Genomic DNA, 18,143 nt, shown 5'->3' with positions numbered 1-18,143 from the left:
TATGTCATTGATTTTAATTTAAATTATGTTTGTCATTATTCTAATTTCTCCACTCATTTGTTCTGCCTCTATCATATTGTACAAAAGATTAATATAATTGTGAATATTTTTAAGAGTAAAAAGAATATGCAATATGTGTAGGTGTGTAAATAGCAATAAATTATGTTCTTATGTAAGCATTGTATAGAATATTGAATTTTTGATATTTAAATGTGTCAGTAGAATGAACTGGTAATGGTATGGTTTTAGTTAGGTCCACACACTGGCAAAATAAGCAGCTATCATTTTACATATTGCCACAATTATGAACTCTTTATGGAATGCTTATATCGTGTGGGATGGTTTGTGCTGCCTTTAAAAAATTAATTGAAACAAAAGGTGCCCAAGATTCTCATCTCTAGTATAACCCATGTTGGGTTGCTCTTGTAGGGTCATTTACTTAACAAATGCAGTGTTTGAAATCCCCTTGTCTGGTCTGCACATGAAAACCTGAAAATAATAACTCGGGCATTGTCCTTGGCTTGTATACACTCATGTTAGATTGCAATGTGCAACACATTCTTTGTTATCTTAATTATTTCTATCATTATTGTGGGTCTGTTTGAATTAGGGGGTTTCTTTGATGTGAGGAATCATTGTGTGTAGTCTTTTTGGTACAGAATGGGTATGCTTTATAATTGAACTTCTGTTTTTATTTTATTGAAAACTCCCATATTTGGATTAAGTCTACGGACCCCAAGAACGACTTTGAAATTGAATTATTTCATGTATTTTAAACAAAGACAAATTTATCTCCCTTTACCTTTCAAATAGATATAAAATAAGCACTTATTCAAATTTCTGAGTTCGGGGGGAATTCTATTCTTAGTAAGGTTTAGAAAATAGTAAAGTAGTCAGAAGCCAATCATTTTATCAAAAGAATAACAGAACATAAGGTACTGTATCAGTAGTGAAAATTTGGAATGAATGGGGAGGGCCTGTTTTAAGGTATAAAGCAAATGTTACAATGGATGAAATCCTCCCTAAATCAATTGCTGTTTCAATGTGGAGGGGTCAGTTTATTAGATCAATGAAATGAAATATTTTATTACCCAAAATGTTAATTTGCCCAATGATTTTAGAAGACAGAAAGAGATGGCCTTTAGTGGCACACAAGTCTGTTGTGTGTGTGTTTTTTAATATACCACTGCCATGTTCATAGAATTCTTCTAGTATGATTGAGATAATACCAGGAAAGTGTATCCTCTTTGTAAATGTATGTTATCCATAAAGAAAAAAAATGAATTCTATTACTAATTTCAATCTATACTGTCAAATAGAAAACACTGACTCTGTTTTGAATTATATCAGTTTTCTGCTATCAAAATAATGTGAATTTTTGGATCTAATTATATAATGTAACCGGAAATAACTCGAATTACAATGATTTTTTAGTCTTGACTACAGACATGTGCTTTACTTGTTGTTATGTCTGGCAATTGTCATTTTTCCAGACTAGAAAAAATATCTCTTCTGCTCTTTTTTGCAACTTGTCACATGGATAGAGAGCTTGAAAGACTTTCCTGTTTCAAGATAGGCATATTTCAAGTATGAAATTGTTGTCCTCACTCATCTTGCCTAGTCAATTTGTCATTAATCTTTAATCATGGAGCTAGTCCAAGCTACTACGTTAGTAGCTTCATGCTTCAATGTATCAATGCAGTAAATCTGAAAGCTACTTCAAATAAAAACCTGATTCAATTTGTTGCACGCTATTGGCACAAAATCATCTAAAGCCGGGATAATACACAAAGTCAGATTTGCTTAGAGATGTTAGATGATTGACACAATATGTGCTATACAAGAATAGAATATTAATATCGTTAAGTAATTGGGCAAACTTAATTGCTTGGTGTGTATACTTTTGTTATGTGCTGACCCGACATAGCGATATACACCATCTTGTGCTGGTATCGAAATTGAACTGGGATAGCCAAATTCTACTTACATGTATCAATAGTTCTATATTGGCATCAGATAACTTTATAAGAAAGAGGAGTGCGATGGATGGTCTCATTTGGTGGACCAAAAGTAGCATTTAAATTTTTGCCATTGAAGATATTCAGGTATTTATTGAATTATGGACACAGAATGACAAATCATGAGATGTTGCTACCTTTATGTAGATATATTCTAGATGAACAGTCCAGTGTCTAAGTACAGGTAACTTTGCGTAGGTCAAATCTGTTTGGACCACAGAAATCTGTTTAACTTAGGAGAAATTCAACCTACAAGATGTATGTAAGAGATGTTTTGAATCATCTTGACTGAAAAAGCTTGCTTCGACTGTGGCAAATATTTTACTTATGGACGATTGACTTATGTAAAGTTAACCTTTATTTGAAAGATTTTCATGTTATTTAAATGAATATTGCAGAAAGATCTGTATGCAAACATGGAGGTTGGCAACCAGTTGCCTGACATTGCAACTAGACTAGTGAAAGTACAAAGTTTGAAACCATACCTTTGGATGAATGAATATATTCGAGCACCAAGAAAATGTCTACAAGAAGTGGAAAATATACCTCAGGAATTTAAAGGGGGTTTTTGATATAAAGTTGTATTCATGTAATGTTCTTGAGTGTATATATGTATTATTTAAGATGTGCCAATAAATTTGAGATGAATATTGTATAGAGCAAGTGACTTATATCGTATGACAAGTACAGCATTATATTCCAGTCATAGGCTTGTACAACTCATATCATAATAGAAATATTTTTATTATTGTTGTGTGAATGGTAATAAACCTCATAAAAAAGACATGAATCGCAATTTCTTAATTTTTTTAGTGGTTTTGGAAATGTACAATATTTATGCAATACATTATCTGAATTTAACATCTTACATTCTACTAGGAGCATTCAACTTATGAAAATTGAACTATGAAATCTACTAACATCAGAATACAGGTGGCATCATGAACACTTTTCAGGTTGTTCTGCCACGGGAGCGGTAGAAGTGACGTGCATGATCCTTTGATCCACCAATTAATCCAATAAACATGACAACACCCAAACTTTGACAAGTTTATTCAGGACAGTCTCTGGATGTTATAGTTGGGGTGCCGTCTTCGCGGTTTTTGCTTCATTTCAGGCCCTGCTAACTTCCCATTTCATTTTCAGACCTTTAATTAGGCACATGGTACCCCTGTGTAAGGTCCGGTGTTAGAGCCTTGTTTGTATGATGTTAGTTGGAGTTAAGTTATCGGTGAGCGACTCTGGAAGAATATAGAGAATCGCCATAACGAGAAAGTAAAAGTTTTTTTTTTTTTATAAACTTTACGATATTCAGCACAAATTTTCCGAGTATAATAATGATTTAAAAAAAAAACAGTTTTTGAGGTAATAGTGCCCTATGATTATGAGAAACAATGGTGCTTGCTATAACAGTCATTGAAACCGTTGTAACTGTGTCGGCCTGTTGACTGTGTTACACTCAAATTGTGGTTAAAAAAAACACTGTAAGATTCTCCAAAATGTTAAGAATTGGAACAGACACCGTGGGCAATTTCTGAATAGTATACTAAGCGAAAGGGGCTTAATGTCAAAAGTTTGATACTGGACGATTTGATCGATCAGGGGAGTGTTTCATCAAACATTTGTGGTCTGACAAGCTTTTAGATCTGACCACTTTCCTCGAATTTGATTGGCTGAGAAGCCCAGTTCCTATGGTAACTGTTTCCTAAAAACAAAAACATACTCTGTCAAATGATAACATCGGATAAGTTCCTTTATGAAACACTGACTCCCCCGGGAGGAGGCAGAATGATCTGTCTAAGACACTACTACTATCATTTCTTTAAACTCCATATTCTGTGGTTCGAGAGTGATATCGGCTGTTCGACGTCGTTTGATAAACTTTGGGGGCTCGTCGATGAGCTGGGTGATGTAGACGAGGAGGAGGTTGACGAGGAAGAGGACATCGCAGACGACTAGAAACCAAAATGAGTAGCCCAGGATGACACGATGGGTGGAGAACCTGTCTTCACGGTCTGCTTTGCTTAGGCATTCGTATTTCAGCTCGCTGGCGTAGAGGAAAGCGAAGATGCTAGTCGAAATTAGGCCAGAGAGTACTGAAAACAACAAAAAATATGTACAGTATTACCTAACATATTGATAGCAATGCGGCCTAAATTCAACTTCAAGTGATTCTGATATTACATCTTATGAACCTTTGCCTTTTGACTCCACCCTTGTCTTTGAACTTGAAACGTTTTGTTATTTTAAGATATTTTTATAAGAAAGAGGGGTGAAATGGGGGTGCGGCTGCGGGAGAGATGGAGAAGTGTGGAAATAAAGGAAATAAGAGGAGATAATGGTTTGGACAGGCAATGTTCCATGATGAATTTCGGAGTCGGAGATAGATGGAGGAAGGTTTGTTGAAAGGGGGGAGAGGAGAAAGAAATACAGGCAGATGTAATTTTGTGCCGGGGGGGGGGGGGGCTTTGTAAAAACTTGAGACTTACATCCAAAACCATTCCATATGAAGAGTCCTGGTCGTCCATTTATGGTTTTTATTGGAACCATCCTGGCATTGATGACTTCGAAGACCAGAGACACGCCAGCGAAGATCACGGTTGATACCATGAAGAGTAGGGATACGATCACGTAGTCTGTTTCGAACACACCATCGTACTCCTGGAAAACTGGATGGAAGACATGGAAGATGAAAGCAAGAGGGGATTCAATTCAATAATCATGGGTCTTGGCAGGTTAGGACAACGGACCTGTCATAATTAAGGGAAAGTTCACCCTGACATAAAGTTTATTGTAAACATAGCAGAAAAAATAAAAAAAACATTGCCGAAGGTTTGAGAAATATCCATCAAAGAATTAAAAAGTTATTCGAATTTTAATTATTTGATTTGTGACGTCATATATATGCGAGCAGCATTCCTACATTTTAATGATAGCGAATAACTTTCTTAATCTTTCTGGTAGACTTGAACGTCACATCGTTTTTGCATGAGGAAAGGATTATTGAACAGAACGAAGAGCTTATTTGGGGAGTGATGTGATGTGCTCTTGAAGCCATCGGTATGATAATTATATTGACTCGTTGAATTCAGTTTCATTTTTGTGGATCAGGTATGATAGAAAGTTATGCTATATTTCTTCCTGACACCATTTGGAAATCATTTCATCAAATAGAACAATTTATCAGATTTTATATTATATTATTTTGTATTCGATGATCAATCTGATAGGCCTGATAGGCAATGTTATTCGCTCCTATACCACGACCACTATACAAAAAAATGTCGCTAGGAATACCCCCTCCATATTCGCCCCCCCCCCCCACTATCTCTTCCTTCTATTTATATCTTTCTCAAACCCCTTCTCAGTTCTCACATCGAATCGGTCCCCTTTCTTTTGTGGAATTTTAACGATATATTTTCTATAATTCTCTAACATTTTCGCTGATTTAATCGCGAAAGAGTCTTTTGGTAATAAATTGTCCCTTTGATTGATTGATTGGTTGATTTTTTTATTGATTAATTGATTGAGATTTAACAATATCCACACAATGTTTCATGTATAAGTGTCTGAATATTAATCTGTATAGTTAATGATGACTTGTTTTATTATTCATTATTTTGATCTTTGGATTGAATTACAGAGTAAATGGAGTTAATACAAAATGTTAAGTTCACCGGAAAAAATCCCTACTCTTTTCGAACAGACAAGTACTTTCTGTAAAGTACAAATGTAACTCCCACTTACACGGGACATACTGCTTATCCTGTTTATAAGCTGATGTGAAGTCTCCGAAAGACTAGACGATTGCCTTATAATTTTATACCTACTTTTCTTTTCAAACTTGCAAAGTATTTTCATTAAAAGAGGAGAGAAAAAACATTTAGCAGTAAAAAAAAAAAAAAAGCCAGTAATGTGGCTTTGACTCCCTACCTTTTTGGCCCCCTACCTCAGTGGTTTGTAATGGTAAGTGAAGTTTGGATTTAAAAAACATCAGTATAGGGCCTTTCTATATAGAATCGACTTCATAAACCCTATATAACTAAATTCGTAACGGATACACTACATACAGTATATTAAAAAGGAGATTCAGATACACTTCATTGCCTCTGTTCATGGTTTGTTCAGGGACTTAGAACTCACTGGTTTGTTCAAGGCAGAAGAGTCTCGCACTCTTAAGAAGATAATAATATGATTAAGATTGTGGTGTCACAGGAAGGATAATCCTAGGACCATCCCGTCTAAAACGACAGAGCACGAAGATTGTATTTTAAACAGGGTTGAATCGGTTAGGTATTTTAATAAATCGTAGAAAATTATATTAAAGGATTCAATACAATGGATAAAAACAGTTGGTGAAAATTTGGGGCAGTCACTTAAATGTCTCCATTTTATTACTATTTCCGTTTTTATGGCGTATTCTACTCTCTTCAACTCATTCATTTCCCTATCTATATCCCCTCAACCCCCCCCCCCCCAAAAAAAAAAGTCCAAGGCTTTCGATATTATCACTATTGCAATTTCACGAACGGTAGGCCTATTTTTTTTAAAATAGACATGAAATTCTCCGTTCACTTAAACTCCAGGAAAGGGTTCAGATGTTATCAATGAATGAAGAGAAAAAACTTTCATACAAACTTTGGGTTTCTTTTATGTGTCCGTGGTATATAACTTCTCTTATCGACCGTATCATTAGATACCAGTCATTAGCACGGTACTATCGCCTCGTATCTCATGCATCCATTGATTGCAATCAGTATGAACTAAAGGTTTTCTTTCACAGCTCAGCAGGCCCAGGGTTTCATTCTCTTTTCAGTCGCTTTGAGCGAACAAATAACAACCTTTTAAGATAGGGCAAATAACTAAATACATGGGAGTAATATATATTGATTGTCGTACAAGCCAGCAGTCTGGATTAGAATGGTGTGTAATTAATGGCTAGCGGTAAAACGGCCACAGGCAAAATGATAAGATGATATAGGCCTATGGTATAAATGAAGGAAGTGAAAAGGGCAATAAAAACCTGAAACATCAAATAACTTGAAGTCATCTTGAAGTTAAATCCGTTATGTATACTAAATTAGCATGAATATGGGAAAAGGATATAATAACTTCTTTCATCCTTTCAATTTTATCACCATCGCATGTTACTAAAAATTTTATATCATAGACATCATCATGCCACACATGCACCATTTTTTGTTAAATAAAATGTTCCCTCAATATTGCGAGTTTTGAGTTATATAATATTATTCAAATTATTCTCAACTCTATATCAATGGTGATAATTTCTTTCGCATCATGTGTTATTGTTAGACATACATAGAGCAAATTTTTAAACAAACGCAATTCAACCAAGCAAGGCTGTAAAAATGTATAATAGTATCATTTTTTAAAATTGTATCATCAAATTAATTTCAACGTATTCATAATCTTCTATATCTTTTCAAAATAATGCACTAACGACAAATATTACTTGTATTATCGTATAAATTTTATTTACAGCACGGTTTTACAACAGTAAACGTTCTATCACATGCTACATTGGTTAATAACGTGATATGTTATTTATATCATTTTGTGTGTTTTCGTACTGCTTAAATAACAACGACCACTTTTTAACAAAAATCTAAATTATTGAAACCAAAACAGATTGATTTATTAAACCTTTTTTATTACTGTAATCCTTACTTCTGCTTCATTTATTTATTGTGTAATGAGAAAATTATCACGATAAATTTTGATAAGAATATATTGAACTTGTTAGTTGTGACATAAAATTGAAAATAATAATAATCTCGATTACATTTACTCTTAAATAACTAATAACTACAAAAATGTACTGCGAGTGCTGCAGTCTTACTTTAGTAATTTTGTCAAATTTATCACTGACATTTTGTGTGTAAATTAGACAGTACTACTGTAATACTGTGTACCGTCCCCGCAGCATGAGCAATAGAAAATGCATCATAAAAATTCATATTGTACTGTATATTATCTTAGATATCTAAGCATGGACAAGATTAAGGCTAATGTGTAATAATAACGAATATAATGGCTAAGTTAAGATATGATAAGGCTAGCTTGCATCTCAATACTTACTAAGAAGCATTGCATTTAGTACTGTGCTTATATACTTGAATAAAAATAAAGTTAGATAAAATGCCATACAAAGTCGAATATAATTCAGTCTAAGCAGCAACATTCGAGAAAAGTGTTAATTGGAATAATATAGTCTCTTACATAATCAAAATAATACATTACTTGCTATTATTCCACGTGAATTATGAATTAAGAATTTGCCCTGTATGTTTACTAATAAACAATAATGTTTTTATGTGTGAGTTGAGAAATTTATTTTACAATTTTTAATTTTCAAATTGGTCATCTAATTCGTATTCACATTCAATATCATTTCCAAGACAACCATCTCAAACTCTCTTCGGTCCAATATTAAATGAAAATGTCCCTCCTACTCCAACGTCTTGATTTAAATTAAATGTAATAAGCCGTTTGATTCCATTTTACATGCGTATTCATGTATGTATTATTCATTCATGGATTCAATCATCTATTGCTGTTTATATAGATCTGAAAACATTACCAACCCCTTCCCTCCATCTTAGGATTTGGTCATTATGTGAAACGATGTTATCCTGTATTATGCAGACATTAAAAACCCACTAATGTTCATTTTGATGCAACGTCGGGGCACACAACTTCGCCCTCCATGATAATTAGGGAGATTTCATTTCTACAATGCAAGAACGACTCAAGAACATAGAAAATGTATGGCCAAATTCCCTTCATGACAACGAACAACTAAGAAGTCTTTGTCGAAAACTAGTGAATCAAAACAGTAGTTTCATCCCGGACTCTAGACAAAGCGACGCAATTGCCATTTTCGTCACCTCCGAAACATACGACTAAAGTGCTGTTCCCGGTGTACAATTTCGACAAAGGTCTCCGAGCAGTTCATTGCCATTTGACGAGCGGGTATTTTCAATATATTTACTGTGTTCTAGAATCCGTCATGCGTTTGGAAAGCGAAAACTCCATATTCGCCTTGCATCAACGAAGAATTCAGTCATTCAGTCACTTTTTGTTATCAGTACATGATGCCCAGTCCGATGTCGCCTCCCTTCCCGCTCACATTCATTTTCTTCTTCTTGCTGCTGAGGAGGTGCGGGTTCTCCACCAGCTGGGCGAGGAAGACGAGAAGGATGTTGACACAGAAGATGATGAAGGTTGCGACAACGAGCCAGAAGGAGAATCCGAAGTCGACCCGACTCGTGTTGAAGTTATGAGGAGGTTGTCGATCGGTACGGTTGAGCACTTGAAAGCGGATTTGAGTGATGTAGATAACGAGATAGACGATGATGGATATCGCACTGCACAAAACTAAAGAATGTAAACAAATAAACAAAGATCATAAACATGGTTAAAGGATTTCAAAGACTTGACATCATTCGTTGTATTCTTTTAATGATTTGCTGAACCCCCACATCGATTAGTTGAAATTGTTGAAATTGAGGGATGTGGATATGAAGGATAGTGGGTATAGACAAAGACCAATGTGAGGGAGGGTAAGACCTGGAGGGAGCTGGGGAAGAGGAAACCAAACTTTATTACGAAATGCGTTCATACCTTAATATATGCCTCCTTCAAACGTATTGGGAGGGAAAATTGGTATAAAGGCAACGGTCGGATAGAATGATTCATTCCACCCCATCCCCAACAGCAACAACCACAACAACAAAAATCTCACAATAATAGAAATCCCACGACTTGCTCTGCGTATGGAACTACATCCATCCCAATCCAGCATTTTTATTCATTCATTTATTTTATTTATTTATTTTTATTTATTTATTTTTTAACAATACCAATACCATTTTTTTTACAAGTGTCTAAAAACACCCCCTTACCCGACCTTCCATATATAGACATATTATTCTGGAGTGGAGATAAACGAGAATGAACCACCAACAACAAATCACTTTAAATATTGGGGAGAGAGATAAAGGGGTATAATAAACATACCTCCTATCAGATTCCAGATGTAGAGGCCGATTGGTCCATGTAGGGTATCTATGGGAACGGTCAAGATGTTGACGAGTCCGAAGATGGTTGAGATGAGAGCGAAGATGGCAGCGGGGATGAGGAAGATGATGACAACGATCACCATACTCGTGTTGTAGACTGTAGCGTGTTCGCTAAAAACTGGAAAAAAATATATGTAAAGTTTTATAATTGGAGTCCCAGATAGAAACAGACAGAAAACTAAATTTCGTAGAACAAAAACATTGCAAGGAATTGCTATTATAATGTAAAAGGGATCGTCACCACATTATGATCGATTCGTAGTGCGTGTGTTTTTTAAAGTGGGGTTGAACTTGCAAAACAAATCACGATAGGATGCTAATTTTCACGTTTTTTGTACACTTTTAGGCCGACTAAAAAAAGTGTCAGGGCTGATATTTCACCCACTAGCCCCCCCCCCCCCTTCTTCTGTTCCGTGGTCCCTGCATAGGTTTTTTCGTATTTGTCCCTAAATTGTTGTTGATCATGATTGGATTTATAATGAGAGTTAGGAAAAGAATATGCATATCAATCAGACTATTAAAACACTAAAATAATGTCAGTGATTATAAAGTGCCGGCAACTGCCACATCAATTGTTATTATACACAGCTAAATTGAACACACACACATTAGTCTGGTCTGTTAGCGAAATTATGTGGACACGGTGGACAAAAGCATGATTTTTTCTCCAGACCTTTGTTTATGTATAAGAATTAAAAATGGGGTATGCTCCAAAAAATCTGGCTGCAGGAACAGTGAAAAAATGGGTGAAAATGTCAGAATTTATGAGTTTAGATTGGTCTGATATATAGACTAGCGCTAGTGCAAAACTCAATAGCAGTGCATTATTTTGCATTGGTTTAGTTCTTGAATTCAGACCCTTTTTGAACAGATCTTCTGTTTGTCCTCACATCTCAATGCACTAAATATCTGAATGCAGATGCTAAACAAGCCGAAGGGTGGCGGGGGTTGAATGTTGGTGTGTATATACATATTTTGGTCTAGGGGTAAAGATGTGCAAGACACATTTTTTGCATATGTTGGAAATTGTGTTGCCATGGTAACAGTGTATTATGGCAAAAATAAGGTACAAATCGTGCAATTAGAACTACTTCCTCTGTTTTCATCCGATTCTCATGAAATTTGGCACACACATTGGTCTTGAGGTGAAGATGTCTAAGACACATTTTTGTGTCTTTCAGAAATCTTGTTGCCATGGTAACAACATATCATTTGGTGAAAATTGGTAAAAAAACTTACAATTCAAACTGCTTCATCAGTTTTCAATCAATTCTCACGAAATTTGGCACACACATTGGTATTAAAGTGAAGATGTACAAGGCACATTTTTTTGTGTGTTTCGGAAATTGTGTTGCCATGGTAACAACATATTACATGTCAAAATTTAGGTAAAAACCTTGCAATTTGAACTACTTCATTAGTTTTGAACCAATTCTCATGAAATATGGATGTAAAGATGTGCAAGAACCTCTTTTTTTCATTTTTCAGAGAGTGCATTGCCTTGGTAACCACATATAGCCAGAAATGCGGGGAAAACTCATTAATTGTGGATCAATCTACTTCTCATTTTTCAGCCTGTGCTCATGAAAGTTGACACAAATATTCATTTTGGGTAAAGATTCATATTCAGTGTTAAAGGGGAATCCAGGCTTGGTCATAAAATGTTGTGTGGAAAAGGAGACAAATAAGAATGGTGAAAGTTTGAAAGAAATCGGACAAGCAAAATAAAGTTATGGCTGCTTTAAAACTAAGATCCCTAAGGCTACTAGTATGCAGATTTCAAATTGGCAATGGGTAAGTAAATTATGACAAGGGGCGAGGCCGCAAGGACAACTTTCCAATTGGCCTTGTAATTAATTATCAGGATTTTTGGTTTTCTCCTAAATCCCTATTCCATTAGGGCCGTAATATAAACCTGTTATAGTATAATGTTTTATGTCTGATGTAAGAAAGATATAATTTGAAGTAAAACTTTTGAAAAAAGACAATTAATTATTCCTGTACATGGAAGAATGGTCCTTGCCTTACATCACTGACATCACATATGCTGCCAATTTGAAATCTTCATGGGTATAGTGATAACCAATGTTTACAACTTTTATATATTCACGACTTTCTGATGGTTTGTCCGATATTGTTCAAACTTTGACCTATTGTCTGATTTTTCACTTTCCTCTAAAAAACAAGTGTTTATTAGTGTTTATTTGGGTTGGATTCTCCTTTAACGTCATATACCTGTAATAGTGCAGGGTAATCATGGTATTAATCACCTTCAATAATATTTATAGGTTCTTTTTTTTTAGGGGGGGCGGAAGAGGTCCTTAAAAACTGACAGCATAAAAATATAGAAGGTTAAAGGCCATGACCATTAGGAACTTAAACACTCTTAAAGAAAGCACCCCTTACATTTTTTTTGGGGGGGCGGGGGGCTCTAGAAAATTGCCACATAAAGAGTAAAAGGAAATAATTACAACTAGGAACTTAATCCCCCAAAGGGGGGGGTCCTTTACACTTCAGCGTATTAATTTAAAGCCTAAAACATTCTGGTTTGATAAAAGATCATTTCCGGTGCCCAATTAATCAACGTTTTATTTATCTTCTTCTACTCAGTCTTTGTTCATTTCAGTTCCTACTCTAACTTTCTCACATCACTTTTTGCACTTTTGAGCTTTACCATACCTTCTTGTTTTGTTTCCTCTCTCCCCCCTCTTTTTCTCCCTCTCTAAGTACATTTCTTTGCTATTTTAATTCATTATTATCTAGCAACAATTATTCCATTTTGAATGCTTACACCTTCACCGAAATATAATACCATAACATTTATGTTTTTCTTCATAATCTTATAAACTCCATTTTGGCTACACTCTGTCCTGAATAAAATTATAAGCAATATTTAATGAAGAATTGAAGAAATGACAGTCATGATATTATTTTTTGGTAAAGGTGCATCAAATTCATATAGTTGCAGTATTCAGAATGGAATAACTGTTGCTGGAAAGAATGGATTTAGTGGTTTTCCGAAAATCCTCTGTGAAAATTTTAGTTTTATCACTGAGTTTTCCCATTCCTGCAGTTACCACCATCTGAAAGGAATATGACTAGAATATAATTATATGTAGAGAAATAAAAGTCATCATTTGCTCAATGAACAGCGAATAAGTTTGTCTTTACCCCAATGGAAATTTTTTTGCATTTTTTCATGACAGTCAGAGTTTGCATCCAACAATTTTGCTACTGAAACATAATATTCATTTTTTACAATGGGAGATGTAGGATGTATAAAGTAGGGGCTGTCACAGAAATATACTGAAAAAATAAATGAAAGAAAATAGAAGGCAAAAATTTATTGTGCACATATTTATATTTTTGATATGGTATATTATTGAGTCATGGATTTGCAATTGAATTTCTAAAACAAGTGCAGACATTTTTGTATATATATATTTCTATAATTAGTTGCATGATTAAAGGTACACTTTATAATATGTAAGAAAAAATGTACTTGGTGAGAGAGTAAAAAAAAGGAGAGAGGAAACATAAGATGATATGGTGAAGCTCAAAATCAAGAGTGATGTGATAAAGTTAACAAGAAAGAGTAGGAATGGAATATAAATAAAAGACTGAGTAGGAGAAACAATTTTATATCAAAGCAGAATGCATTAAACTATAAATGAATGGTCTGAACTCTGAAGTGCAAAGGACTCTTCTTACCTTTTAAGGGGGGGGGGCATTTTTCTGCTCAAAAAGATATCGGCCCCCTATTTTTTTTTGGGGTGGGGTTAAGTTCCTAGTCATTATCCTTTAACTTTTACTTTTATGAGGTCATTTTCTAAAGACCCCCCCCCCCCTAAAAAAGGGAGTAATGTCTCGCTTTAAAAATGCAAAGACCCCTGATGGGCATAGGCGTAGACTGGTTTGAGCATGGGGAGGGGCAAGGTTTGGAAAATCAGCCGTTGAAAGTAGAAGGGGTACACATTTTGTTTTGCTTGCCAGTGTTGGAACTCCTTTGTCACAGCGGAAGGTTTCACATTCACACAGTGTACCCCCAGCCTATGCCCTTGAGGGGATGCATATTTTAAGAGTGTTTATCATGTTTATGTTCCTAATGGCCACCGCCTTTAACCTTCTCTATTTTGATGTCAGATTTTAAGGAACAATCCCGCCCCCCAAAACCTAGAAATATTACTGAAGGTGATTAATACCTCCACACTCTGGCGTGAACATTTTAATGCAGTTTAGAATTTAATATGAATCTTCACCCCAAGATGAATATTTCTTCCAATTTTTATGAGCACTGATTAAAAAAGGGGGAAGTAGTTTGATCAACGATGAGTCTTCCTGCATTTCTGGCTATCATATGTGGTTACCATGGCAATATACTCTCTGACAAATGCACACACAAAAAGAGGTTCTTTCACATCTTTACCTCAAGGCAAATGTGTGAGCCAAATTTCATGAGAATTGGTTCAAAAATGATGAAGTAGTTCAAATTGCAAAGTTTTTACCTAAATTTTGACATATGATATGTTGTTACCATGGCAACACAATTTCTGAAACACACAAAAATGTGCCTTGTACATCTTCACTTTAATACAAATGTGTGTGCCAAATTTCGTGAGAATTGATTGAAAACTGATGAAGCAGTTTGAATTGTAAGGTTTTTTTTACCAATTTTCACCAAATGATATGTTGTTACCATGGCAACAAGATTTCTGAAAGACACAAAAATGTGTCTTAGACATCTTCACCTCAAGACCAATGTGTGTGCCAAATTTCATGAGAATCGGATGAAAACAGAGGAAGTAGTTCTAATTGCAAGATTTGTACCTTATTTTTGCCATAATACACTGTTACCATGGCAACACAATTTCCAACACATGCAAAAAATGTGTCTTGCACATCTTTACCCCAAGACCAAAATATGTATATACACACACCAACATTCAACCCCCTCCACCGCCACCCTTCGGCTTGTTTAGCATCTGCATTCAGATATTTAGTGCATTGAGATGTGAGGACAAACAGAAGATCTGTTCAAAAAGGGTCTGAATTCAAGAACTAAACCAATGCAAAATAATGCACTGCTATTGAGTTTTGCACTAGCGCTAGTCTATATATCAGACCAATCTAAACTCATAAATTCTGACATTTTCACCCATTTTTTCACTGTTCCTGCAGCCAGATTTTTTGGAGCATACCCCATTTTTAATTCTTATACATAAACAAAGGTCTGGAGAAAAAATCATGCTTTTGTCCACTTTGTCCACAAGTAGGGTGTTTTTTACGCTAACAGACCGGACTACACATCAAGATTTGCAGTTTCGACAATAATAAACGGTTAATATCGGGGATGCAAAAATTTGATCCACCATATCCCGTTACTTCTCGGCCACTTTAACTTGTGATTTAAAGTATAATTTTTCATGCATAATTTCAATTTGTGCCCATGCCCATAACCCCTGCCATGTACGATTTCTAGTAAGGGAGGTTTGGAAATCCATGGTTTATTATCGTTCGCACATCAGACTCATCTCTTTCGAGATGGCCGCGACGTCACACTGTATGCTGCCAGAGCACAATTGAGGCATGAATACAAAGGCGACGGCAACTTTTTGTTATTTTCACTTTGGGGCATTATGATCCCAAGGTTTCACAAGCCACTATATTGACACTTGAGTAGCGCCATTGTTAAAGCATTTATTATTACGAGTGTGTATGCCAACATACCATATAGAATACAATGGAGGCTGCAGTTTGGAAAGGGAGGAAACGAAACGAAAACTCAAGTGGAACAAGTCAAGAGAAATTTTGAAAAGAAAATGTAAGAATTTTTGACCAACGATCAATCAAATTTAACTGTCAAGGACCCTAATAATAGAATGAGTTTGGTGTGACTGATGACCTTAACAAATAGGCTATCATCATGTCTACCTTAGACATCTATTATTTTTCCTACCTTAGTGTTTTCAAGAGAATATTTTAGGCCTATATAATAACACAGTGTTATGTACAATGTGGATAATACAACCGATACATTATTTCACAAGACCAAACTTACGTTACTTTTACACTTAAATGGCACTTGAAGTATTTTTTCCATAGGAAGAAATCGTGAGATGATTTTTTTTTTCTTTCATAAATATTGCCCCCTTTTCCCTTGATGTATATACAGTGCGTTTTATATATTTATAGGCCTGTACATCAGATAATTATGCATGTTTTGAGGATGTAATGTTTTTTTAATATTGAATAAAAATATCGAAACGAAAAATTGAGAGATTCAATTGAATTCAATTATTTCCCACATATTGAGTAAAAAAACATACAATATGATCAGTACAGTTAGATTGACAGAAACATGCATGAAAACTCTATTTGGAAGAAAGGGAAATGACGTAAAATCAAAGTGGGTATGCATCGAGATAAACGAAAGGAGTATACAGAAAAAGTAGACTTTGAGCTAGGCATATACGAACTAACAGGTGGATCGAATTTATTGATCCAACTTGTAATATACAGAATAAAAAACACAATTTTTTTCATCACCATTCTGCCTATCATTACCCCTAAGCCCGATTGTGTGATAACTTGTTAAAATCAATAAGGTTTATCTCTTGATAAACTAAATCAGCGATTAAAGTAGATTGAAATTAACTTACCTGAATAGCAGTTGTATTTTCGTCCTCCAAGTCCATAATTGAATTTCTTGCATCCATAAAAGAGTCCGAAGAAAGATACGCCATTGAACGCCCCTGGATCATCGTCTTCGATGGGATTCGAACCCAGAAACCCCCTTAGAGGTTGTGAGGTATTGAAGATAGTGATATCACGAGTAAGATAAGCCCTCACCCAGCTGGTTGTACCAAGAGCAATCCCCAGTAGGATCATGCAGGCAATGCTTCCACAAGTCACCAAGAAAAATAGGGTCGCCCTTCGCTTTAATATCGACTGACACATTTTTTATTACAATCTTTACTACAGAAATAAAAGTCCACTTCAGTATACAATGAAACTGACCCAATAAAAATTAAACTGCATTATTATTTCCGCATAAGTGTAGTTCACCTGCTATCCGGCGCGAAATGTTTGCAATTAAGTTTGACACCACAAGTTCGAGATCTCTCCAACTTCAGGCTGCCTTGGTTTCAACTCTTTATTGAAGAATATCAATTCTGTCTGGTAAATTGTCAGATTAATAATGTATATACTTAGTCCTAATTAGAGATCCGGTTGTCTCATGTTCCACTTAAAGCACTGGAAATGTGGACATAACCATAATTTCATAATCGGAAAATGGAAAGTGTGTCCAGCTTTAGCCAGAGTCGGGTTTTTAGCCTATCGGGGTCGACGTTGCACTCTTTTAGGATTTTTGATATCCTTTTACACTGCACCTTCCTCGTTCAAGATAATCATACTCTAATGCTGAATAATGATGAAGTCATGTAAAATGTTTCATCTAAGAATCTGATCACAGCTCTCGATAAAGAACTTGACAAAAGATTGATATCAAAGATGGATCCATAACGCACACTTTGCCTACGGGCAGGTAAACGAATAAAGAGAGTAGATGTGTGAACAGAAAAGTTGGACAATAAAAGTTATTGGACTGTGGCGGTTTTATGACCGTGAAGGAATTAAGACTCTTCCATTTTTGGCATGGGGTGATAGGATAATTGAAGATTGGAAAATCTTTCAATAACTTTTATGTTGATTTACATGCTTAGATTAAATTTTGGCCATATGGAATTCTCTCAGATCATGAATTCCACCCGGGGTGACGCCAGTGCACTATACGTGAGAGAGGGGGGGGGGGGGTTGAACACAAGTGGTATAATAGGCCGGACATTTTTATTGCTTTATTGTATTCATTCTTCGGCTTCCTTTTTTTCTCACTCGATCCCTTTCTTCATTTTCACCTTTTTCTTCTTTACCGTACTTGATAAATAAAAATAGGCTTTGGTGGCAAAAGTACCACTGCCTATAGCGTAAATCCTGTTCGAGTAGAGAAATTTTGCATTTT

At 35.3% G+C, this 18,143-nt stretch overlaps 2 protein-coding genes across 2 annotated transcripts; both read right to left on the bottom strand.

Annotated features, from left to right (window-relative positions):
* Positions 1–663: 663 nt before the first annotated feature.
* On the bottom strand, positions 664–8,639 carry LOC129273284 (clarin-2-like). The gene is made up of 3 exons (XM_064107863.1): positions 8,627–8,639; positions 4,508–4,687; positions 664–4,114 (listed from the first exon to the last, which is right to left on the bottom strand). The coding sequence occupies exons 1-3, from the start codon at positions 8,637–8,639 to the stop codon at positions 3,816–3,818; spliced, it is 492 nt and encodes a 163-aa protein (XP_063963933.1). The 3' UTR covers positions 664–3,815.
* LOC129272916 (clarin-2-like) lies at positions 7,495–17,716 on the bottom strand. Its single transcript, XM_054910000.2, has 3 exons — positions 16,783–17,716; positions 10,062–10,241; positions 7,495–9,419 (listed from the first exon to the last, which is right to left on the bottom strand). The coding sequence occupies exons 1-3, from the start codon at positions 17,078–17,080 to the stop codon at positions 9,127–9,129; spliced, it is 771 nt and encodes a 256-aa protein (XP_054765975.2). The 5' UTR covers positions 17,081–17,716; the 3' UTR covers positions 7,495–9,126.
* Positions 17,717–18,143: the final 427 nt, after the last annotated feature.

Source organism: Lytechinus pictus, chromosome 12 (genome assembly GCF_037042905.1).
Source record: "Lytechinus pictus isolate F3 Inbred chromosome 12, Lp3.0, whole genome shotgun sequence".
Taxonomy (NCBI): Eukaryota; Metazoa; Echinodermata; class Echinoidea; order Temnopleuroida; family Toxopneustidae; genus Lytechinus; species Lytechinus pictus.
Note: the sequence above shows the minus strand (reverse complement) of the source record. Positions and strands in the feature narration are given on the sequence as shown.